Genomic DNA, 26,498 nt, shown 5'->3' with positions numbered 1-26,498 from the left:
GCCCCTAGGCGGTTGCTGGCCGCGGCCGCCGCCCTCGCCCGGCCCAATGGCGTGGCGGCACAGTCAGTGATGTGAAGCTCAGGTTTGTCCGGCCCCCGGCTCGCAGCCCATTACACCATCCGCCGCAGCAGTCGCTGCAGCCGCTGCAGCCCGAGCCGACTGAGAGGGCGGGAGGTAGCTCGGGTGGCGGGGCGGGGCGAACAGCGCGGCCGGATTCATTCCTGTGGGGCGCGGGCCATGGAGGAGCTGTGCGGCCGCAGGCGGAGCAGGGCGGCCCGGGCGGCGGCGGGGACAACGGTTTCCCTTTGAAGGGGACGGCCAAAGCCCGAGTGACCAGCGGCGGCGGGGAGGACTAGTCCCCGGGCAGGTAGTGGCGGCGGCCTGTCAGGGCTCGGGCCGGGGCCTGAGGTGCCCGCGGAAGGCCTGGGCGGGAAGGAGGGCGCCGGGGGAGACGAAGGCGGGCAGCGGGCTGGAGGCCACAGGCTTGGCCCATCGGGAGGGGGTTGTGATCGATGGAGGAGATTGGGGAGGGGGCTGCCGTTGTCCGGAATAGGAAGAGGGGAAGGTTGTGTTGGGGCGACTGTGGTTTGAGGAACCTGCGGATCATCCCTTGGCGGGGGGTGGGGGGTGATCAAAATGGGGCGGGCGAAGTTAATGACTAAAAGGCAGGCGGATTTCCTGAGAGCCGTGAGTAGTTTTAAAGGAAAGAGAATCTTTCCGGGCAGAGTTTTGGCCTTAGCCGGGGTTTGGTGTGTCCAACCTTTTTGTTCCTTCTCGAAACCCGGCCTCAGTGAGGCCTTCCAGCCTGGCGCCCTTGGCCAGCTCTCCTGCAGTTGCAAGAAAGAAACATTTCTGAACCCGAGTCTCCTGCCTCTTTCGGTTGTACTCTCCCTGGGCGTGTGCAAAGCAAAACTAGAACAAAGCTTGGCTGGTTAGAGCTGGAGGCGAGAAAACGGGCTGCCTGTAGTGTTTAAATTTTCCGCACATGGAGGAGACTGCCTGCGACCAGAACATTTGGGTCTCTGTGTACACTTCTGTATTTTTCTTTACCACCTTTTCTTTGGGGGTGGGGGGTGTGTGTGGGATGGAGTAGTGCCTGAAGTATAGCTTTTATTCCTTTCTTCCCACAGAAGTGGAAATTAAGAAGTGTTTTGCCTTCTTCTGTAGAAAATTAAATGCTGCTACTTTTTTTTTCTTTCTCTAGTTTGGTGCCCTGGTTGTCAGATGTTGGAAAGCAGTAGGACAGAACACACTCTTCGTGGTTGTGTATCCGTTCTGGGGTGCAGCAATTAACATTGAACTTTGGTTCCTGTGACTCTTGCCTGTGTCGATAGAGTTAAACTGGAGCTCTGCTTTGAAAGATAAATAAAGCACAGCCTCTTAACTGGACATAAATGGATCTAAAGACAGCAGTATTTAACGCAGCTCGGGATGGCAAACTCCGGCTTCTCACCAAATTGTTGGCAAGCAAATCCAAAGAGGAGGTTTCCTCCTTGATCTCTGAAAAAACAAATGGGGCCACGCCACTCTTGATGGCCGCCAGGTATGGGCACCTTGACATGGTGGAATTCCTCCTAGAGCAATGCAGTGCCTCCATAGAAGTTGGGGGCTCCGTCAATTTTGATGGCGAAACCATTGAGGGGGCTCCCCCTTTATGGGCCGCTTCTGCAGCAGGACATCTGAAGGTGGTCCAGTCCTTGTTAAATCATGGAGCATCTGTCAACAACACGACTTTAACCAATTCAACTCCTCTTCGAGCTGCGTGTTTCGATGGCCATTTGGAAATAGTGAAGTACCTTGTAGAACACAAAGCTGATTTGGAAGTGTCAAACCGACATGGGCATACGTGCTTGATGATTTCTTGTTACAAAGGACATAAAGAGATTGCTCAGTATTTACTTGAAAAGGGGGCAGATGTTAATAGAAAAAGTGTCAAAGGTGAGTTCAGCTTCTTTGTTTTTCTAAGTGTCTACCACTTATTTTCAGGAAGTTTGATATATAATTATAAGCACTGGTGTTGAGTAAACCAGCATTGACACACCTGTTTTGATTAGGTAAGTCTTCCAGTGTGACTTTGTTGAGTGTTCTCTGATGTTTGGTAATACATTGAAAAAGTGTGATAAAAGACTTCTGTTACTCTGTTAAGCAGTATTTTCTCTCTTATTTGGAGTAACTTAAAATTCTTGGGAAATGGGTTCCCCAAAGTTACAGAGCATGTTAGTGGTAGCTGATCTGAGCCTTTAGGCTTATGCTTAATCTACTTGGGAATATGGTTAAGTGTAATACATTTTCTTAGCTTTTTGTTTTGTTTTGTTTTTTTAGAACAACCTTGGAGTAGAAATTACTATATTTATTGAGTCATGGTCTTGTTTGTTCTAGGCAGTCATTTCACTTTTTCTGTGAGAGAAGTCTAGGCCAAACTGACCTGGAAGGATTAATATCAGTGGAAAGGAGAAAATCTGTTCCCTTATACTATATTTGTTTGTAGTCAATAGATAATCCTTTTATAAGAACATGCATTAAATATAGCAAGGGAGAAAACACATTTTTAAAACTGCTTCAATACTGAGAGTGAAAAACAAGGACTAGATTAAACAGATGTGGATTTGTTGGCTAGCAACAGTGTAAACACCTTTGTCCAGAAGAAGGGCTCCCGTTTACGATTGTGTATAATTTTCGTTGATTGTAATAAACTAAAAGCAGCAAAAAGTAGTTGAGAATTTAACCCTTAAGAGCAACTGCCTTGATAGCGTAATTTTGATACTTGAAAACCTTAACTTCCCTTACACGAATCTATTTATATGACAGCAAAATAATTCACTACCTAATTTTTAAAAGCTATTAAAATTTAAAAGTAGCATATAGACATGTTAAAAAAAATCAAACAGTGTAAATTGGTTTACATTGTTGGTTTACATTTGAATAAAAAGTCTTATTCCTGATTTGTAGATCTCTAATGCAATGACAACCACTATTTACAGTTTTTTATGTGTCCTTTTAGAGCTGGTCTATGCAAATACAAGCATACTTGTCTATGTACAAGCATAGACAAGTGTAGCCCTCCGTCTAGTGGTTGATTACATACTTTTCTATATTTATTTATTTTTCTAACCTTGGATGTCATTCAACTCCAACACACATAGCTACCTCATTCTGTTTCATGGCTATACAGTATTTCATTGTATGAATGTACATAATTTATCTATTCTCTATTGGTTGATATTTAGGTCACATCCAGTACTTTGCTAATATAAACAATGCTGGTGTGAACATTCTTGAACAAAAATGTTGTCTTTTCACACTTGGGTGAGAATAAATGTAGTATAAATACCTGTGTTTAGAATTGCTTTATCAAAGTGAATGTACATTTGCCGTTGTGATAGTGTCTGCCTTTCAGAAAGGTTAAACCACACAATTATGGGGCACTGTATAGTTAGTTACTGAGCATATTTGCTGTAGATCGTGTGATCTTTTATAAAAATGATACAAGATCATTGTGATTTTTCTGAATTTTTTTTTCCAGAGGAAATGTAAAAATCCCACAAAATCCCAGTACTCAGGGATAATGCTTCCAAAGATATTTTTGAATTTTGCATACTGATATATGTATGCAGTTTTATATGCTGTTCTATAACTTGTTTTTTAGCTTAATAAATGTTATCTTTAATATTACCAATTATAGCTCTTTAATTTCAATAGCTGCATACTCTTCTACTGATGGAGTTTTATGTTGCTTCCAGTTTTTCAGTATGATAAAAAATGTTTCTGTAAACATTCTTTCTAGTAAGTGTTTTCATTTGTTCCTGATTATCTTTAGAGGTGGCTTGGTAGATCAAATGACAGCATGGCTTTTTTTTTTTCTCCAAACAATTATGATTCTTTTGAAGAATGCTTGTTTTAAGACAACAGATTACTGCTGAACTAACCATGTTAATATTGGGAATGGTTTGAAATCATGGCTGCTTGTTTAGGTTTGTTGAATTTTTTGTTTCTTTGTTTTGGGCTTTTTATTCATCAGCTTGATGTAGATATTATTGATAAACTCATATTTAAGTCAAATTGGGATATGTTTTAAACTCCTATGTTATTGGAGAGATGAGAACTGGTGTTACTTCCCTTATATTTTTCAAAGCTTCTTTATATACTTCTGGAGATATAGTATATAGGAGAACTCTAATACAAATAGCTCAGATTTTTTCAGCATTTTCTCCTGAGAAGCTGTGAACACTATTTAACCTGATTACATCCGAGCTCTTTCAAAACAGTGTTCTCTTTATCACCACTATCATCTTTTAGCCTTATATGTGAGGGTATGTCTGTTCTCTCTTTTGGCCAAACTAATTCTAAGTCATTTTTTTTCCCCAGTATCAGTATCTAATATGTATGTCTTTAAAAAAACTACATATAACATGAGAAAACAATTTAATACCAAAAATTGTTTTCTCGTAACCTCAACTTTATACACATACACATGCATATAGATATTGTCACTTCTTGTGCAGAATTTTTACATTTTCATGGTATCTTTTAATTTCCATAGTGATTCTTCGTGAATGTTGGGGGCAGATTAAAGTACATGTGCATCCTCCTCCACTCTGATCCTGAAGCTTCACTACTCGTTCTCTCATTGGTTCTGGATTTTTTTCTATAGGTTAATGGTAATAAAAGCAGGAACCAATTGAAACTAAGGCAGGGACACTGGAGAAGGATGTGATTTAGCAGCAAGAGAGGATTTTCCCCCACTTTTTTAGCTCCATTCAAAAAGTAGAAAAGGTTAATAAGACTAGAGTTAAAATAGAATAATTCCTTAGGACATTTTGTGTGTCATTCACTGGAAATGGTTCTGAGGAAAGAAAATGTCAGTACATCGTGCTTGGTCTGCTTAAAGATAAAATGCATGTGACTTCTACATTCCATTACTTTTAAACAGGTGGTTGATATTTGAACATATTATTTAACCTCTTTTCATTTCTTTTTAACAGGCTATTGGCATTTTGAACATGTTTTAACCTGAGGTGGAATTCACTAATTGAGAGAACAGTTGTTGAGTCCCTCAGTGTGCCAGGCTGTTAGGCTTAGGATATACAAAGAGCAATAAGACAAGATAGCCAGTCCTTGATTCCCTGCTCTTGAGGAGCTCATGGTTTGATTGGAGAGACAGGTTCATAAGCAGATACTTAAACTACAGTATGGTAAGTGCAACAGTAGTGCTTTCTTCTATTAGATATTTGGAAATACTTTATCTCCAACAACTTACAACCTGAGGGGACAATGGTTTTCTTTTTTTCCCGTGGCATTCCAAAAGGGGAGAAGATCTCTGATATATTTAGGAATACCTCTTTAGTTTAACAGTCATAGCAATTGAGTTTTGAGACAGGAGTTGTTTCCTATTTAAGAATCTAGACTGTAAATCTGTAGTGATTAGGGGAATCCTTCTCAGAGCTATCACAGTGATCTCAGCGCTTCATGGTTATAGTCATCTTTGGCCTCCTTTGGTTCTTTGGTTTGTTTGTGTTTTGGGGTTGTTTTTGTTTGGACTTAGAACTTTGCAGATCCAAAGTGAAGTCCTCTTCAATTCCACTTTTACACCCTAATTCTAACAGAAATTGGGCAGCTAAAAGTTCTTGATTGAGTACTACAGACCAATAGAAAATTCTGTAGGCTCAGATTTGGAGACTGGCTCTAGAAGACATTCTGTCCTCATTCATCAGTCAGTTTAGATACCCAAAGTAATTAAGTAAATTGGTAATAAGGTAATTAACATGCACTTTCTTTAGGCAAGTCATTCTGTGGGACATTTTGGAAGTTATGAGAAGATATGAGATGTCACATTTTTAACTTCTGAAGGAATAGTATAAGCAATCCATGCTATAGGATTTTAGAGTGAGTGTACTTACTAGGAATGCTTCATGGAGAAAGTAGAAATTAAACAGGGCTTTGAATTTTGGAGTTTAGATCTATGGACAGGTTGGGGTTTAGATCTGCAGAAAGTTTGTTGGGATGTAGATCTGTAGAAGGGTTTTGGCAGTTTTGCAGGTTTAGGAAATGGCATAAGGAAAGGCACTTTGAAGAAAATGCTCGGAGGGTCCAGGAATTGGAAAGTAGACATATTTGAACTAAAAGGCACTCAGGGCTGGATTTTAAAGGACATTTAATCTAGGTACAGGAGTTGGATTTTATTTTTCATGCCAGTGAAAGTTTTTCAGCAGAGGACTAACTTACTGGAGTGGTTTGTTTGTTTGCTTGTTTGTTTTCAGAGAAACTTACCTAACTGCATTCTACTACAACATTGTGACATCTAACTGCATTCTACTACATAGTCTTTGAGGCTAAAGACCTGGTGTTTTTACTCCATGCATTAGGAAGAGTATCTGGCCCTAAATGAGCTTGAGTGGACATGTTGGATTTAAGAGAGGAAAGATTATAAGCTCCTTGATGGCAAGCACTATGTTTTATAGGCCTTTCTATAGGGAAATAAATACATGCATTAAGACTTGAAGTAACAAAGTAAGACAGTAGTAGGACAAAAATGAGTAGCACAGGTAGAATATAGGGTTTCAGAAAAGGGAGAAATCCATGTAGGCATGTGGCAAGGATTGCTAGCATTAAAAGGGTTTGAGAGAACTAGTTCAGACAGATTATTTGCCTTTTCATTATGGAAATTTTCTAACTTACACAGAGAGAATAAATTGAACCACTGTGTATTCATCATCTTACTTCAACAATTATCCATTTGCTAAAGTTTAAAAAAAAGTTTCTACTTTCCTTTTGTTTTCTATAGTAGTTTAAAGCAAATCCAAGGCTTTATATTATTTCTCTCTCATAGAATAGGCATTTAGAGTATAGATGTATTTTAGTCAAGGAAATGCTAAAGAAAAATCTTACTTAATTCCCAACTGTAAATGCCCAAGAATCTCAAATGAGAAAATCTCCCTTGTAAACTAAAAACTGTTGGTATTCAGGTTGACTAAGATAATGATTGCTGTCATTCTAGGTTATTTTAGTATACTTTAGTACTATCTGAGTGTTGAAAGCTGAAGTTCTCTTTTCCTTCTTGACTTTGAAAAACTCTTCTCAGTTGTTGGTTACCTCAGCATACCCACTTGCAGAGAAAAATAAAAGGGGGAAGGGAGGGACGTAAAATTATACTCTATAATATATCTATATTTATTTTGATTGAGTAATAATGTTTAAATAACTTACTAGTTGAATTCATTAACACTTTAATCCCAAATTATGAAGTTACTCCTGCAAGTTGCTCCGTGTTCATTCTTTTCCCTGTTGTATCCCCTGGCACACTTTTCTGTGTCCTTGGGAAGAATTAGTATCTTAGTTGGATAAACTAAGCTATAGATGGTGTGCAAATTGAGTCCAATAGGGAAATATCCATGTGGTCCTTTGTCCCTGGAGATTGGATTTTGAACTGTGAATCCTCACAGAATTGAACAATTTGGTGAGAATGAGTAGATCCTGAGCACTCCTGCTGTTCATATTGTCTTGGCAGTAACATGAGCTTAAGATAGAAATTACGTTTCACTTACTGGCCTTCGGGTACAATGTAGTTCCTTCACTGGTTCATTTTTTATCAGATTTTCATTGATTGATAAAATATGTTTGTTTGAAATAAAATTCAGGAAACCCAGGGCATTACATAGATTTATGCTGTTGAGGCATCAGGAATATATGTGATGGAAGATAGAAGTGGAGGAGATAGGGAGAGACCCAGATGAAAAAGTCACGTGGATGCAAATCTGATCAAAACATGTCTTCCTTCTTTTTTTCCTCCCTTTGGGAAGAGCTGTGATTGAATAAGGAGTCTGTGAACTAGAGGACAGGGAATTATAATGTTGAGGTTTTCTGTCATTAGATGAGTTTTTTATACGTAGTTGTTTTTAGTCCTCATCCCTTAGCTCCATTGCTCTTAGCCTTGAAAATTCTACTTAACATCAGGACTCATTTCAAATGCAATTCCTCATCTCCCTCAGATTATAAGAATGGATCTTACCTCTTTGGATGCGGATATTTTTTAGCATTTAACTTTGTCGTAAGCTCAAGGACCTTTATTGTTAAATTTCTGTTTGTTCTTTGCTTAGTGCCTTACTCTAAGAATTAATGAAGGGAGGGCACAATTTATCTTCTTTTTTTTATTTCCTTTTTTTTTGAACTTCTGTTGTTGAGTATCTCTCATGATAGACTACACATGGGGAAGGGAAACATCCTAAGCAGAGAATCCTTCTTCTAGTGCTCCTTTGATACCCTAAGTTGTTTTTTTCTTTTTATCTCTTCTTACCTCCTCCATCAACCCACATTTATTAGTTATTCAGGGAATAACATACTTGGAATCAGCATTATTGTGCAATTGAACCACACACCCTATCCTCATCTTACAAGTGGACCACCTCTGTACTCAGCCCAACCCCAGCTACAAAGTTGAGAAAGGAATGGGTTGGTGCCAAGCATAGTAGGCTGAAGAAAGAGAGATGAGGATTGTTTTTGTGTCTTTCCAAATAAAACTATTATAATAAAAGACCCTCTAATTGCTGCTTCTATCAGTCAAAACTTATACTTTCAATACTTTTATTTTAATTGGATTTTTAAAACAGCTTTATTGAGATAAAATTCACGAAATCACTTAAAGTGTATACAATTCAATGGCTTTTTAGTATGTTCATGGGGTTATACAACCATCACAACTACCAGCTTTTCATCACCCCCGAAAAAATCTCATATCCATTAACAGTCACTCCCTCCTATCCCTCCTCATTCCCCTGAAACTGCACTAGTCTTAGGCAACCAGTAATCTCCTTTCTGTCTTAAGTTTGCCTGTTCTGGACATTTAATTTAAATGGAATCATATAATATGTAGTCTTTTGTGAGTTGTCTTGTTTGCTTAGTGTAATGTTTTCAAGGTTCATCCATTTTGTAGCATGTATCAGTGCTTTTCTTTGTATTGCAGAATAATATTCCATTGAAATAGATATGTCACTTTTATTCATTCAGCAGCTGATGGGCATTTGGGTTGTTTATACTTTTTAGCTATTCATGGAGAAGTTCTTCTCTGGATATATATGTTTTCATTTCTCTCAGGCATATACCTAGGAGTGGCATTGTTGGGTTGTATGGTAACTCTTTTAACAGGAACCGTTAAACTGTTTTTCAAAGCAGTTGTAGCAGTTTACATTCCTGTCAGCAATGTAAGAAGAGTTCCAGTTTCTCCACACCCTGTCCAACACTTCTTCTTCTTCTTCATCTTTTTTAATATAGCCATTTTAGGAAGTGTGTAGTGATATCTCATTGTGATTTTGATTGATATTTCTCCTATGGCTAATGACGTTGAGCATTTTTTTCATGTACTTAATTCATGTGGTTATTGGCTCTCTCTGTCTCTATTTTCTTTGGAGGAGTTTCTTCATTAACCTTTGCATGTTTTATAACTGGGTTATCTTTGTATTACTGAACTGTAAGAGTTGTTTATATATTCCTATGTATGTCTTTTATCAGATACAGCATTTGCAAATATTTTCTCCCATTCTGTGTGGTTTTTTTTTTAACTTTTTTGATGGTGGTGTTTATACCAATTTGGATTTTTATTTTACAAACTAATTTTTAAGGAAATTTGTGTGTCACTTACATAATGTCTTACTTAAGAAAATTGTTAGGAATAGACTGCAGGATTTACTGATACTATGCCATTTACTATGCAGGAATTTTTCCATGGATGAATCTTTGTAATCTAGTTGTAAAACACAACCCATTCCTGCTTTGGCATATGGTTAAATTTAGAGTGAAGAGGAATGATACAATTTTATTTCTATATGGTGTAAAACAGGCTGTGACCTAGCCCTCCTTTTAAATTTATGTTCATATGACTTGATATTGCTATTAGATATATTGGCTATGTGGCAAGTATCTATATAGCAAACAAGAAAATAAGATTCCTTCTCTATTTTCTTGCTACTCAAGGACCAGCAGCATAGGTATCACTTGGATCCAGCCCAGATGATCTGAATCAAAATCTGCATTTTGGCCGGGCGCGGTGGCTCACGCTTGTAATCCCAGCACTTTGGGAGGCCGAGGCGGGCGGATCACGAGGTCAGGAGATCGAGACCACGATGAAACCCCGTCTCTACTAAAAATACAAAAAAATTAGTCGGGCGTGGTGGCGGGCGCCTGTAGTCCCAGCTACTTGGAGAGGCTGAGGCAGGAGAATGGCGTGAACCCGGGAGGCGGAGCTTGCAGTGAGCCGAGATGCGCCAGCCTGGGCGACAGAGCGAGACTCCGTCTCAAAAAAAAAAAAAAAAAAAAAATCTGCATTTTATTATGATTCTCTGGTGATTTTATACATGAAAGTTTGAGAAGCACAGCTTTATTTGACTTATGCTAAACACACACACAAAGCTTGAAATACATGAGGAATTTACAAACAGCAGAATCTACTGAGTTGTTATTGCTAGAAAAAGCAATTTAAATTAAAGACATTTTGTGTTTGTTAAATATTTTGCAGTCCTTAGGAGGACATTTTTGTTTTTTTGAAAAGAGCAGTAAATTCTGTCTACTCCATGAGGGTGGTTTAGAAACTGACTTGATCCTGGTGAATCTTGGTAATTTTGTCCAAATTGAGATATATATATGTTATGTTGAAGCTCCTTTATGATTTAGGTGGTTGGTTGGTAACAATCACTTGCCGTTATCAAACTCAAAACATTTGGTTTGGACCCAGATAATTCTTAGGCCTCTAACTAGCTCTTCCTCAAAATACAGCTATGTTTTTGGGTTACCTAATTTGAAAAAAATATTGATTCTATTCCTAGGCACCTAAGCTTCACAGTTGAACATGAATTTTTAATGTCTTACTCACCTGCTATTAAAAGATTACAAGTGTCTTTAAAATTAACAGCAGTGAAGATTGACACTTCAGATGCTTCTTGAGGAATACTACCACCCTTTAATGCACGAGCACTTACCATAGTTTCCTGACCTTAATATTCATCCTAGAAGCATCCCAGTGAAAATGGCACTTTTCATTCTTCCAGATTTTCTTAGCATTGTTTTTGTGTTAAATTATGAATTTGAAAATTAATGTATTCATATCATACTATTTTAGCTTTCTAGAGAAGTGCTTTAACAGAATTAATACTTAATGTTGTGCCATTAACCTGATTTCTAAGAAATGCCCATTTAACAAACATGTCTTTTGAGAAATCATGAAAATTTTTTTTATGAATTCAGTGCCAGAATATTTTTTTTCTCCAAATGAACTTTTTCTTAATCAGGCATTGAGAATTGTTTAATATAATATGTTTTTCTTTTTCTCTTCCTTTTTTTTCTTTAGCCAAAGGTAAATTCATTAAATTTCATTGCTGCATATCCTTAATTTCATCTCAGATGCCTGGTAGTATTTATTTTTGAACTTTGTGTTTTATTTTTCATTGTCTTTCTCATTCTGAGAATGCAAAAAGAAGACATGATGTGGAGATGGAAAATCATTGGGAAGTACAATCACTGTCTTATGGGAATGTTTTTAAAGGGCCTATGTAACCCAGAGAAAATTCTTCAGCTAAATCTATAGTACTTGCCATATATTGTTATGCACCAAAACTTTAAATCAATTATATTAACTAGCAAAAAAGAAAATATGATTTTAATGATTTTTGGCATGTAACAGTACATACTAGTCACAAGACCCTCGTAACTCACTTTTTAAATTTGGCTTGTTATACTTTTTCACAAAAAATTACATTTAATACTTATAGCATATCTAACACTTGAAAAAACTGACAAAGCAGAATATTTACAGTAAATTTAACAAACTGGTTATCATTTTATAAAGTGCTTATACATAGAAAGCCAGATTAATCTCAGAAACTGAAACATAGATATGTCATAAAAGATATGAGAAAATATTCTATTTACCAAGAAATAGAGGTAATAGAAATTAAAAAGTTAATTTTAGTAGTAGAAAGAATACTATAAAGTGGAACTTTAAACAGTTTTTATAATCCCATTGGTAGTGAATTGAAGATGTGTATTAAACCATCACACATTTGTGATTCTATTTTAGGTAGGCGTTAAGTTTTTTTGTCATTTGTTTATTGACTTATTTACATGCAATAAAATTCATACTTTTTAGTGTACATTAATGTAATTTTTGACAAACATATACTACTCATTTATTAAAGGTAAGAACAAAAATGTCCTTCATGCTCCTTTGCATTAAACCCCTCTCCCAGCCCCCAGCCCTTGCCAATCACTGCTCTGTTATATGTCCTTATAGTTTTTTAAGCATTAATTTTAATAGTAAAAATTCTGAAGCAGTGCAGATGTCTGTCATGGGGTAATGTTTATGTAAAGTATGACTTACTCCCTTGCTTGAACTTTCACCATAAAACCATTAAGAAGGATTATGTAGAATCTGTGAATCTGTGTAGTTACAGAAACTATGCAGACGATATAATAACACATGACAGAATGCCCAAGATGTAGGTGAAAAGCAGGAAACAGTTATATATATACTGATTATAACTTTGTCAAAGCATACTGTATAAAAAGACTTGGAGAAATGACATAAAAGTTATAATTGCTTAAGATCATGCGTTTTTTTTTTTTTTTTCCCTCTGTTTTCTAAGTTGTAAGTAATGCTCTAGGCTGTAATTAAAAAACTTAACTTTAGGGCCTTCCAGGGCAGAAAAGTGTAGTGGTTATACACTTAACCTGTTAGAGTAATTAAAAAGATCTCCTGCTAGGATATTACTTTTTGAACTTATTTTGTCTGCAAAAGCTAAGCTTGAATTACTTTTTGTGATATCAAATATTAAAAATTTAGAATCTACCTTAGCTTTAGCAGGGTGCTAGTTGCTTCTGGGATATAAAAGAAATATAATATAGGATCTGTATACTTTAAGAATAGACTGTTTAGATAAGAACTTATTTGTGAATCAGTAGCATTATACTAGTGTAAGGTATTATAATAGTAGATGTTATGTGAATAGTTATTAGGATGACTCATATATTCACCAGGCATTCTCACAATGATAAAATTGATATGATAAAACCAAGAAAACCTCTTTAAGCAGTTGAAATTTCTCGTGAAATTTGAAGGACAAAAAGTTAAAATGGTAAAGAAGGAAGTGCTTTATAGGAAAATCAAGAACAGAGGCACAGAGGTGGAAGTGAACAGGGCTGTTTGTTCCTGGTGCTGGGAGAAGTACTTAGGATGGAATAATGTGAAGCATAAGCAGAATTTCTCCCTTGTGTGTGGGAGATGCAGACAATGTCTTCTGGGTTAGAGCAGGTTTGGCAAACTATGGCCCAGAGTTCAAATCCAGCCCATCCCATTTCAGTACTGCCTGAGAGCTAAGAAAGGTTTTTACATTTTTGTAATGGTTGAGAAAGAAATCAAATGAAAAATATTTTATGACACATGAAAATTACATGAAAATCAAATTTTAGAGTACATAAGTAAAAGTTTTGTTGGGAAACAGCCATATCCATTAATTTAACATACTACCTATAGCATATTTCATGGTATTTGGCGGAGTTTAGTGGTTACAATAGAGACTTTATAGTCTGGAAACCTAAAATGCTATCTGGCCTTTTACCGGAAAAGTTTGCCAGTCCCTGAGTTAGATGCACAGTGAATCATTCATTCCAGAGATAATGAGAAATGAAGCTAAAGAGATAAGGTAGGGAAATATTTGTTAGTCTTTTAAAATACATATCCTTGAATATCCAATATTAAACTTTACTGTACATAATGTTTTCTGAAACTATAGATTTCTTCCTCATTGCTTTCTCCACACAGATAGTGCCTTGAGAATCAATGATGTAGAATTTTGAAGGCCATGTCAAAGATTGTCTGCTTTTCCGTAGAGAAAGTGTGAAAACTTTTTGAGTTGGAAAGTGATGTGATTGGTTGAAGTTCTATTATGACGTTTGGTTTTATATTAGATATAATTTATTCATTGAGGTTTAATATGACTGGCATTTAAAATATGACCTTAGAAATGAGTAGTACACTGAATTGGCAGTTGGGAGACAGGAGTTTATGTTTTCCCACTAAATCCTCTTTTCTATTTGTATGTAGAATGAGTTTATCATCTCTACCTTGCAAAGTTATTAATATAAGATTAAAAGGGGGTAACAGTTAAATAAAATGTAGGAATATAAAAAAATGCTGTATTCGCATACTTATCCCTTTTTTCATTAATTTTTTTTTTTTTTTACTGTTTGCTTCTACTTTCTTTAATTTACTGTTTTTTCTTGTAACTTCTTTAGATGGAAACTTAGCTATTTAAAAAATAAGCCTTTCTTTTTATCTAATTTGTTATTTAGTGTTTTTATGATCACCCAGTTAAAAAAATTTTCTGATTTTCATTGGGCTTGCTTCTTTGACTGATGAAGCAAGTGAGTATTAAAAATTCAAATAGACAGATTTTTCTAGTTATCTTTTTGTTTTGGATATCTAACTTCATTCATAAGTGGACTTAGAACATACTCAGTGACTTCAGTCCCTTGACATTTGTTGAGACTTGCCTTACGGCCGAGAATATGGTCAGTATTTGGATATGCTCCCTGTATCCCTGGGGGCAAAATTGTTTTCTGTGGTTGTTGAGTGCCATGTTCTTTTATTTATGCCAGTTAAATCAAGTTGGTAATGTTCAAATCTTTATCCTTACTGGTTTTGGTCTTCTAAACTGAGAAAGATATGTTTAGATGTACTAATGTTTGCAGATTTGTTTGCTTTCCTAGTAGTTCTGTCGATTTTTACTTTAGGTAACTTAATTCTATGTTATTAGGTGAAAACAAGTTTAAAATTATTATGTCTGTATATTTTGAGTTTTTAACATTATAAAATATTTCCTTTTTTCGCTAATTATGTATTTTGCATTAAAGTCTACTTTCATATTTTAATAGCAGACAGCTTCTTAATATTTAGTTTTTGCAAAGGGTATTTTTTCCCAACCTTTCACTTCTAAAGATCATTTTCTACCCATATATTTAAGGTTTGTCTTGTAGGCAGTGTGTCTTGAGTTTTCTTTGTATCTTCAGTCTGACAGTTTTTGTCTTTTAAGTTTTTGTCTTTTCTTTGTATCTTCAGTCTGACAGTTTTTGTCTTTTAAATGTTTAAATTAAACATTTAGTTTACTTACATTTAATGTAATTACTGATATTTTTGGATTTTCGTCTCCTGGGTACTTTTCTGATTTTTATTTGTCCTGCTTGTTTTGTGTTCCTTGGTCTTCTTTTTTGCCACCTTTTGGATTATTATTTCATTTTTTCTATATGTTAGAGAAAATGTAGTTATGTACATACCCTCTATTATTTTAGTAGTTATTCTAGATAGCATTACTTTGACTTATCAAAGGCTAACATAAATTTCTAATTTTATATCTTTACGAGAAAAAGATCTTAGAACACGTTAACACCAATTACCCTCCTTAATTTCGTGGTATTGCTGTCAAGTGTTTTATTTCTATGTATGTATTTCAAGCCCTACAAGATATTATTTTTAAAATCAGTATTTATTTAGATGTACTCACAAATTTACCCTTTTTGTTGATGTTTTTTGCCTATATCCAGGCTTCCACGTGACTCATCTTCTGCCTAAAGAACACCATATAGTATTTAGATCTGCTGGTAATAAATATCTTAATTTTTTCCCTTTCATTTCTTTATTCCTGGAAGGGTTCTTTATTTGACATTTATTCTTGATATGGGTGTAGAATTCTAAGTTGGCAGTTACTTTTCTGTCGTGCTTTTAAATATCATTTAATGTCGCCTAGTTTCTGTTGTTCCTGGTGAAAACTTTGCTGTCAGATTGTTGCTCTTTTATAGTTAATTTCCATTCATTCTCTTGTTTTAAGATTTTTCTCTTTGTCTTAGTTTTCAGCAGTTTTGCTGTGTTGTATGTCAATGTGTTTTTCTTTTTATTTATCCTTCTTGGAGTTTGTAAAACCTACTGAATTTGCAGTTTAAGCTTTCATCAGCTTCTGAAAATTCTTGGACTTTATCTTTTCTTAAATATTGCTTTGGGACCCATTTTTTTGCTCTAGAATTCTGGTTTTGAGTATTAACAATATTCTGACATTGTTCCCTCTTTCTCTTATAGTCTCCATCTTTTCTGTTCTTTTACCACTCCCTGCTTCTTTCTGTATATTTTCATCTGACTTATCTTCCAGTTACTAATTCTCTATTCAGCTGTGTGTAAATCCACTTTTAAAGCCACCCACCGAGTTTTTCAGTTCTAGAATGTCTACTTGAATTTTTAGTTTCCAGTTTTCTGTTGAATTCTCAATTTTAAAAAACTCCTTGAATATGCTAAGCATAGTTATTATTTGAAAATCTGTGTTGATAAACTGCATTATCTGGGTCTCCTGTTGGGCTTTTCTGTCAGCTCTTTATTTCCATTGTTTTTTGTGTTATGGTTCCTTATTTTCTTTTCATTATTTTTGATTGGATACCAAGCATTACCTATGAAAAATATAAATAATTTGAACCCTAGTATGATAATATCTTCCTCTAAATAGTATTTATATTTGTTTCTGGCTTTTAATTATGTATACTAGCAATCCTGGATTATTTTAAATTATTAATGAGATGATCTTAAATTAGATTTAAGTTTTTTGTGATAGCTAGTCTATTTGCAGTTAACTTTAACTCCCTAGGGTTAAAGTTGGAGTTTTAACCCAAAGTGTGGGGAATTTTCTAAGTTCCTTTCTTAGTAGGCTGTAGGCTCCACTCTTCCCTCTATCCCTGCAAGGCTGTCAGAAGTTCTGCTCAGTTTTTCAGCTAGCTCTTCCAGAATTGGTGGAGGCCACTGTGGGAAAGCTGCCTCGAATTCTGGACTTGACCTCTCTAGTTTTTTCTTCTCCTGCATATTGTCCCCTTGTTATGTCTTAAATCCTGTCAAGCAGATTTTTAAAAATAAAATTTTCAGCTTTTTTAGTTGTTAGTGGGAGGGTGATCGCATTACAGGTATCTCTGCCATTACTGGATGTGAAAGTCTTCCTTATTGTTTGTTTTTTTAAAGCTACTTTTTTTCTCCTGGTATGTGGGTGTATTCAAAATAAATATATTTTGTATTTTTTCAATAAATACAGAAATATAGTTCATTAAATTGGCTTTTGCTACCTTTTTTTTTTTTTTCTGAGACGAAGTCTCTCTTTGTCACCAGGCTGGAGTGCAGTGGCACGATCTCTGCTTACTGCAACCTCCACCTCCCAGGTTCAAGCAATTCTCCTGCCTCAGCCTCCCAAGTAGCTGGGACTACAGGCGCGTGCCACGACGCCCAGCTAATTTTCGTGTTTATAGTAGAGACAGGGTTTTACCATGTTGGCCAAGATGGTCTTGATCTCTTGACTTCATAATCTGCCCACCTCAGCCTCCCAAAGTGCTGGGATTACAGGCATGAGCCACCGCGCCTGGCCAGCTTTTGCTACATTTTATTCTTGATTTTGTGCTACTCTGAATAGAGAAAAGTGCCATCTAAGCCATTTCTTTATATTCAGATTTCTCTTATATTGCCTATTTCTTAGAAGAACATGGGGAATAGTAGAGGTCCTCAATACAAAAGAGTGTTTAAAATATACTTGGTATAGTAGTCATGTTTAATTGAAATTATTTTAAACAAATGAACATCGATAGAAGTTCTGGGCTCTTTCAGTGCTTGGTTAGCTTACTCATTGTTAAAACATTTTATCACTTTCATTGTAGACCATTGAAATCTTGGGTCAGAATAATTATATAGTCCTTGTAGATACCATAGAAGACTAAACAGGATAAACTTGTGGAAAGACTCAATATTTCATATAATAACTTGTTTTTTTTTAACTTTAGTTACAAAGTAGATTTATTTGAAGTATTCAGGTTTAAAATACTTTCTGGTACACATGCTATGTTGGGCATCCCCAAAGCCACCCCCAAATTTGGAAGTAACTCACCATACAACTGTACTCATAGGTAAGGTTTATTACTGTAATGTCATAAGGACATGCAGCTGAATTATGAGGGGTAAAGGCGCAGGTGAGATGTAGAGAAATCTTTGTGTAGGTGTTTTTGTGCTTTGTTCCTCTTGTGAGGGGTCACATAGAGCATATTCTTCCCCAGTAATGTAAATACATATGTGTCATGTTTCTACCAAGGGAAACCCATGACAGACCCAGTGCTCAAGGTTTTTATTAGGGCTGGTCATGTAGGTACCCTTTGCCTAGCTCACACCCAAAATTTTAGACTCCCAGAAGGAAACCAGACATTCAGCATAAACTGCATTGTTCGTACAAACAGTTTAGATACAGTGAGACACCCTTATCATTTAGGGAAAGTTTTAGATCAGTATAGAGAACTGTTTACCAGCCAAGTTCCCAGCTACCAGCCAAAGGTCCAACCTTGCAAGAAGGTCTTTCTAAGGATAGCAGTCTCAGCCTGCCATGCTACCTGTTTTCTACAGACATGCCTAAAATGACTGACTGTTGAAATTTTATGCAAACATTGTATGTGAATACCAGAGGTCGGCATGATAAGTCCTATTTTGACGATTAGTAAAATGTTTATCATTAAACTTAGCTAAAATACCTGGTGTTTCCGATGTCTTAATATGTTTCATACAGGCTTTTACTAATGTGCCAGTGCGTGTTGTCAGTTTTAATCTGTGTGTGGGAAGAAAAGGACAGTGTTAGAACATTTAGTACAGCTATAAAGAATGTTTAAAAAGTTAAATTATAATAGGAAATAATCCATTATGAAAGGACACTTCAGATATCTCCTTTTAAAGTTCATATTGAACCACCCACATATTTTTCAGATTCTACGGATTTGTTTTTCTTATGAGAGCTTTTTGGGGAAAGTCCTTTGTTACCAAGAATTTTGGCTAAGACAGTTGAAATTCAACTTGGCAATCAGAAATAAATATTGAAAAAATAATTTCTGACTACTATTAGAGTCAAAATGAAGAATCTTAGATGTATTAAAGACCAGTCTGGCCGGGCATTGTGGCTCACACCTGCAATCCCAGCACTTTGGGAGACTAAGGCAGGAGCATTGCTTGAGCCCAGGAGTTTAAAACCAGCCTGGGCAACATAGCAAGACCTGGTCTCTAAAGAAAAAAAAAGACCAATTCCTTGTTTATAAATGTGGAAACTGACCTGGAAGTTAAGTGACTTGTCAGTAAAATGGTGAATAGCTGGTTATTTGTATTCTATCCATTTTTAGATAATAAAATATGCACTTTAAAACATTAATGAAAAATACCAAGAGACCATGGATTAGTTTGAATTTCTTCTGATGACTTTGGATGTCTTTTTATACCTAATTTGGTCATGTCATTTATTCAATAAGTTTAATATCAGATACTAGTTTTAGGTACTGGGGGAATTTTTTTTCTCGTTTGTAAACCAAGTATGTCCTACTTAGGAGCTTAAAGCTGTCTGCTTTTCTTTAGGTTCTAAAGTGCATATACATATTACATTATATTTTGGTCCCTCAATGTATGTTATTTCTTTTTTTCTCTCTCTCTTTAAGGTAATACTGCATTGCATGATTGTGCAGAATCTGGAAGTTTGGACATCATGAAGATGCTTCTTATGTATTGTGCCAAGATGGAAAAGGATGGTTATGGAATGACTCCCCTTCTCTCAGCAAGTGTGACTGGTCACACAAATATTGTGGATTTTCTGACACACCATGCACAGACCAGCAAGACAGAACGTATTAATGCTCTAGAGCTTCTGGGAGCTACATTTGTAGACAAAAAAAGAGATCTGCTTGGGGCTTTGAAATACTGGAAAAAGGCAATGAACATGAGGTACAGTGATAGGACTAATATTATTAGTAAACCAGTTCCACAGACACTAATAATGGCTTATGATTATGCCAAGGAGGTGAACAGTGCAGAAGAGCTAGAAGGTCTTATTGCTGATCCTGATGAGATGAGAATGCAGGCACTATTAATCAGAGAACGTATTCTTGGTCCTTCTCATCCTGATACCTCCTACTATATTAGATATAGAGGCGCTGTCTATGCAGACTCTGGAAATTTCAAACGATGCATCAACCTATGGAAGTATGCTTTGGATATGCAGCAGAGCAATTTGGATCCTTTAAGCCCAATGACCGCCAGCAGCTTATTATCTTTTGCAGAACTATTCTCCTTTATGCTACAGGATAGGGCTAAAGGTCTGCTGGGTACTACTGTTACATTTGATGATCTTATGGGCATACTTTGCAAAAGCGTCCTTGAAATAGAGCGAGCTATCAAACAAACTCAGTGTCCAGCTGACCCATTACAGTTAAATAAGGCCCTTTCTATTATTTTGCACTTAATTTGCCTGTTAGAGAAAGTTCCTTGTACTCTAGAACAGGACCATTTCAAAAAGCAGACTATATACAGGTTTCTTAAGCTGCATCCAAGGGGAAAGAATAACTTTAGCCCTCTTCATCTGGCTGTGGACAAGAATACTACATGTGTAGGGCGGTACCCTGTTTGTAAATTTCCATCTCTACAAGTTACTGCGATACTGATAGAATGTGGTGCTGATGTGAACGTCAGAGACTCGGATGACAACAGTCCCCTGCATATCGCTGCTCTTAACAACCATCCAGACATCATGAATCTCCTTATTAAATCAGGTGCACATTTTGATGCCACAAACTTGCACAAACAAACTGCTAGTGACTTGCTGGATGAGAAGGAAATAGCTAAAAATTTAATCCAGCCTATAAATCATACCACATTGCAGTGTCTTGCTGCTCGTGTCATAGTGAATCATAGAATATATTATAAAGGGCATATCCCAGAAAAGCTAGAGACCTTTGTTTCCCTTCATAGATGATAACTTGACTGTATTTTAGCACTGTTAAAGCACGAATTGGTAACAGTTGTTTCATAAATGAGCACTGTTGTGATAACACCAGCATTCATTTAGCTTGATTGATATCATCGTGCTCTCATTGGCTAAAGCATTATAAGCATCAAATTTACAACATTGGTTTCCCAATATTTAATATAAATATACCATATAATATATTGTTTGTGAATTATTGAGAAATGTAACATTCAAATTTCTAAAATCGTCCGCCAAAGGCTTATTCATTCTGGTTTTGTTTGCTGTTGGGTGTTTGGGGCAGAGTTAACCATTTTTCCATGGTGTCTTTATACTTTACTGGTTTGTGAATTTTATACAATTGAAAGTCTTTTTTTCTTGCTTCTTTCTTCTCTTCTCAAGTTTCCCCCCTGTTTCTACTTTATTTTTTGTCCTAACCATTTCTACTACAGTTTTTTCCTTATGGACCCATACTACGTTGTATAAACTTTAAGGACTCGTTACCATTTGCAGTTACCATAAGTGCTTTATCTTCTCTATGCACAGGCTTAAACTTGACTGTTGTATGTTAGCATATTTTCTATGCAGCAGTTGGTCAACTTCAACTCAAAACACTGTTTTCTTATGTTTGTTTCAAACTTAATTTTTTGAAAGTACTCTGTAGCATGACAATTTTTAGAGCTGCAGGTTAGCTATTTTAGCTCAAGCTTTTTTATTTGTTTTTTTCTTCATTTTCTTCACATCTGAGGTTTCTTTCTCTAATCCACTGAAATTATTGTGTGCTAAATTTGGGAAACAGATCTATTCTAACTCATTAACCCAGTTGAAATTTAGGTCTGTCATCTTAATATATCATGCAGTAAAAGGAAGAATCTTTTTAAAGTGACCCACCTTTCATGCTGCTCCAGCATTGTCCTGCTTGTGCTGATGGTGTGATTAGGTGTAGAGAATTTGCTTAAATTTAACTTCAAAGTTTATCACACAGCTTAATGAGTCACATTGAAATATTCAGTAATTGAACTGCAAATCACTTTTAGTTACAAAAAGAGCTAAAGCATGTCAGTGGCATGATGCTTGCCAAGCCAGATCTAGGCATCTAGGATAATTAAGGTATTTTAGTACGCAATTTACTGCCATAATATCAAAGGTCAGTAACAGTGTTCTTTCTTTCTTCAAGCCTATGTATACCTTTAAAAATAACTTGCATGAATTACTTTGATTACTTTCGTCTCAATTATTTGTCACCCTAGTTAAACATGAAAGGTTGCAGTGCTTCCTGTTCCCTTACTGGAAGTTAGCTTTTTCTTTTCTCTTCCTTTCTTCTTTTCTTTCTCTCACTTTCTCTCTCTTTCTTTCTTTCTTTCTTTCTTTCTTTCTTTCTTTCTTTCTCTTTCTCTCTGTCTCACAGATTTACTAATGCCACAGAAAGGGCTCTTTTAAGATAAGTGAAAAGTACTAAAAAAGATTCAGGTAGTTATCATTCAGCACTTTATTGTAATTCAGAATAAAATTTATGATGGCATATTTGCCCTGCAAATGTCTTAATGAAGTTGTTCTGAATAAAAAGCTCCTTATTGATTTGAGGAAAACTCAGTTTACCTGTGAGTTTAATGAGCTGGATCACTCTTACTTGGATTTTTGTGTTGACATTTTATTCTGAGGGTTAATGTTACACTATTTAAGGAGTCATCAATGTAAACAGTCACATTAGGTTTGTCATCATCTTTAGTCAGTAAAAACCTTGCAATGAAGAGTAGTAAATAAACAAGAGAACATTAGACTTTTTGGTTAAATAATTGAGATTTAATTTTTAAAAGATATTCTTACTCATTTGCTAGGTTGTAAATTTGATTTCACCATTAAGAAAAGGTAAATTGGATATAAATGAACACTCTCCAACTTTTTGATGAAGAGGTTTTACTATCTCTTATTGTGGGAAAATTTGATGAAATATTTGAACTGTCACATATATTAAAAATACTTTGTGATTTAGACCAATATTCTAGAAGTATCAAATGTCAGTATCTTGAAATCATCTGCCTCTTTGTGATATAAGAATTATATATGAATAAGCTATTATTTTCATAAAGGAAAACTTTGCCATTATAGTAAATTACATTAGTTGATCTCGATAATTTGAGGATAACATGACAATTGAATTTTTACTTGATTTAGTATTTCCTCCTCCTCTTTGGGGGCTGGGTGGGAGGGCTTACATGCTCTTAGAGTGAGGCACATCTCACTGTTTTGCAGCTGAATTTGAATTGTGCAACTCCTGTGTAAAGTAAGGATTTCTTTAAATAGCATTTTTGCACCACTAAAAATAGATAACTTAGAACTGAGTCTTGATAACTGAAATGACTTATTTCGACTTATTTCACTTAGAATACATTTCTCCCTTCTCTGCCATCTCCACAAATGCCATTGGGAGGTTTTGAAAAACCAGTTAATTTAATAGCTCAAAATTGTCCCTGATTTTATTTTCTTTTTGGGAAAATTGTTTCATAAATGTGACACTGATAAAGCCTTTGTCAGAAAGTATTCTCAAAATTATGAGATGGATTATAATAAAATAGTTAAATTTGTGTTATTTTTTGAACCACAGATGAGTAAATTTAATAATGAACCAATTACACTCATGTGAGTCTAACTAAACTGTACACTGTAGCATGGTGTTATTGACTGGAGTTAATGTGTGAGTTATTAACATTTCTATGAAAATGCCCTTTTGGGGCCTCCTGAATTTTAGATGTTCCACTGTTTTGATCATTTCTATAAAAGAAATGGTCATTTTACTCAGATGCCAGTCTGCTTTATAAAGACAAATGGGTTATAGACTTAAAAATAGTTATTTTCCTTATTCATAAATCTGACAGGCATAAACCCGAATCAAAGATAATTTGGTGCCCATTATGAATTTGAAGTTAAGTGATAGCTCACTTGTAAAGTGACAACCTTAATGTGTATAGAGACCCCAGTCTACTATGATTTGGGAAAATTGTTTAGGTTATATGGGAAAAGTAGCTCTTTAAAAATCATATTGCCCAACAGAAACCTTAGGCTGAATTTACAGGTATGATAATTTTTGTAATTTTTCTTAGAATTGTGCAGGCTGGATGAGATAATGACATACTCTTTTACACTGTAACAGCAGCATTATTGCCTAGAACTTTAACCATTTTAGAGTTAGATACTAAAGAAACAAACTAATTGGTCATCATCATTTTCTTTTTTTCTTTTTCTTTTTTTTTTTTTTTGCCCTTATGTGTCACTAAACAACTAGTTTCTCTCCCTTTTGTCAGTTCCCATTGTGTATTTTTTCAAAAGAAGTGCTGTATTCGGATGCCAGCTAATAAATTGTCACACAATGGAAAATCATATGCCACAACATTCATTGTAAGGTTTAATAAAATTAAATTTGCACCAAATTTAAGTGTATTCTTATTAACTCCTAATACTTGATTGGTATTATCCTAATGCAAATGATAGTAAACTCCTGTTTCAGAAAAACCTAATTGATAATTTGTGGCCAGTTAAAACTGAAAAGATAGCATTTATTGTTAATACTTCTATGTAACTATGATTTATGTACAGTTTATTCTAAATTTTTTTCCTAGTAGAGATCACAGAAACTAAAGATATAGGGAGACTTTTGTTGTCAACTGCATAAGAGAAGGGATGCCTTTAATTCTTGTTTTTTAATCGGTTTGCTGTGATCAGAAGTATATCATAAATATTATGAATGCAAGTTTTATACATTTGTTTTCCATCACTTTTCATTTGTAAAATCTAAGTAGTCCTTTTTTTTTTATGTTTAACTTGCCTAATACAAAAAGCTCTAGTTGAGTCAGAAAATGAATTGGCTGTAATTTCTAAACTCCAAGCATAAATGGAAATCTCCAGTTTTATAGGTTTTTCCCTTTTGAATTGTTAGTATCCCTTATTTATGACAAGTATAGGCTTTGTCTTCCTTTGACCGGGCCCTTTCAAACATTAGTCTTCTTTACCCTTGGTCTTGTGGTTCTATGGTTGTCTGCACTACCACCACCAATATTTAAGAGGACTCTTACCAAATTTATAAGTAAAAGAATATTGTATGTTTAAGGCTCTAAATAAGAAAAAGTCTTAGTATGTCCTCAAGATACTCTTATTTCTTCAAGATACTTTATTTCTTTTTTTTTTAATCTCTGTATTAGTGGGTAGAACGTTCTTTGTTGAGAAGTTTGGGGCTGTGGGAGTTAAGTGAAGTCACTGATTCCTGGGTTCTGTGTTACTTTATTGCATGTTTTTTTGTAAAGCTCTTTTAAATAAGGTTTTATCTCATAAAATTACAGCTTTATATAATTATGTCAATTTAATTGATTTTTCTAATATATGGACATCTGATTTCAAAAGTGAAATAATACAGTTCCCTACCTTGAAAAAATTGAAAACCCTAGGATTGGTATCTATTTTTAATATCTTTTCATCCTTATAATTGTAGATTATACAACTATAAAAGATACTTGTAGTAGTACATAGTTGTTCTAAAACCTAGTATCTTATGTATGTTTTCCTTTTTTCTTTTCCCCGTGTTGAATCTTAAGTTTTTTCAAGACAAAAATTCTTAAAGTAGTAGTAGCTAAAATTTGGTAAATTATGAAAATGGAATTAGGTCACGAATGAATTTAAATAAGCGTGATCGGTATTATATAATGGAAAGTTGAGGGAAAATTAGGCATATTCCTCATGCTCTTTCAGAGTAATCTTTCACACACACAAAAAATAAGCCTGCATTGTATGCCACTAGGCAACAATATCTTTCTACTTACCTCTTCAGTAGCTGATGGTAGAATAGCTTCTACTCATCTAAAACTGTAACTTTTTACAGAAATGATGCAAGCTTTAGTTATACAGAATTTGTAAAATGCACTTAAACCTTTCTGATGATCATCTTAAAAGTAAACTAGTATTTTGTACTATTTTGTGTCACTTAATGCCTAGGATAATGTACTGAGATGTGTCCTTTAGGTGATTTTGTCATTGTGAGACCATCATAAAATGTACTTAAACCTGGATGGTCTACACTACTACACTACACTCCTAGGCTATATCGTATAGCCCATTGCTCTTACTCTACCAACCTGTATAGCAAGTTACTGAATATTTTGGGCAATTGGAACACAATGGTAAGTATTTGTGTATCTAAACATAGAAAAAGTACAGTAAAAATATTGTTTAAAAGAAAAAAAAAATGGGGGACTTACCATGAGTAGAACTTGCAGGACTGGAAGTTGCTCTGGGTCAGTTGGTGAGGAAGTGATGAGTTAATGTGAAGGCCTAGAATGTTATGCATTATCGTAGACTTTATAAACATTGGACTACACAGCTATACTACATTTATAATAAATTCTTTGATAATTAGCTGATTATAACTTTTTTACTTTATGAACTTTACCTTTTTAACTTTTTTTAATCAGTTAAAACACATTGTACAGCTGTACAAAGACATATTTTTATAAGCTTTTTTCTATTATTAATTTTTTTTCCTAGTTGAACTTTGTCAAAGACAGATACAAACACACACGTTAGCCTCAGCCCACACAAGGTCAGGATCATCAATATCACTGTCTTCCATTTCCACATCTTGTCCCACTGGAAGGTCTTCAGGGACAATAACATAGGGAGCTGTCATTTCCTAGG

At 35.3% G+C, this 26,498-nt stretch overlaps 1 protein-coding gene across 2 annotated transcripts; it reads left to right on the top strand.

Annotated features, from left to right (window-relative positions):
- Positions 1 to 24,244, top strand: FEM1C (fem-1 homolog C). 2 transcript variants are annotated; one of them, XM_063612926.1, is made up of 3 exons: positions 1 to 82; positions 1,205 to 1,938; positions 19,516 to 24,244. In XM_063612926.1, the coding sequence occupies exons 2-3, from the start codon at positions 1,395 to 1,397 to the stop codon at positions 20,823 to 20,825; spliced, it is 1,854 nt and encodes a 617-aa protein (XP_063468996.1). In that variant the 5' UTR covers positions 1 to 82; positions 1,205 to 1,394; the 3' UTR covers positions 20,826 to 24,244. The 2 variants fall into 2 exon arrangements, with proteins under 2 accessions (XP_063468996.1, XP_055154603.1); XM_055298628.2 differs by having other exon boundaries at positions 1 to 367.
- The last annotated feature ends 2,254 nt before the right edge of the window (positions 24,245 to 26,498 follow it).

Source organism: Symphalangus syndactylus, chromosome 11, assembly GCF_028878055.3.
Source record: "Symphalangus syndactylus isolate Jambi chromosome 11, NHGRI_mSymSyn1-v2.1_pri, whole genome shotgun sequence".
Classification (NCBI taxonomy): Eukaryota; Metazoa; Chordata; class Mammalia; order Primates; family Hylobatidae; genus Symphalangus; species Symphalangus syndactylus.
Note: the sequence above shows the minus strand (reverse complement) of the source record. Positions and strands in the feature narration are given on the sequence as shown.

Excerpts from the sequence above, each read along its gene's own strand:
- FEM1C (XM_063612926.1), top strand. The coding sequence starts at position 1,395 with ATGGATCTAAAGACAGCAGTATTTAACGCAGCTCGGGATGGCAAACTC. Across the intron at positions 1,939-19,515 it reads TAATAGAAAAAGTGTCAAAG|GTAATACTGCATTGCATGAT; the intron begins GTGAGTTCAGCT and ends TCTCTCTTTAAG.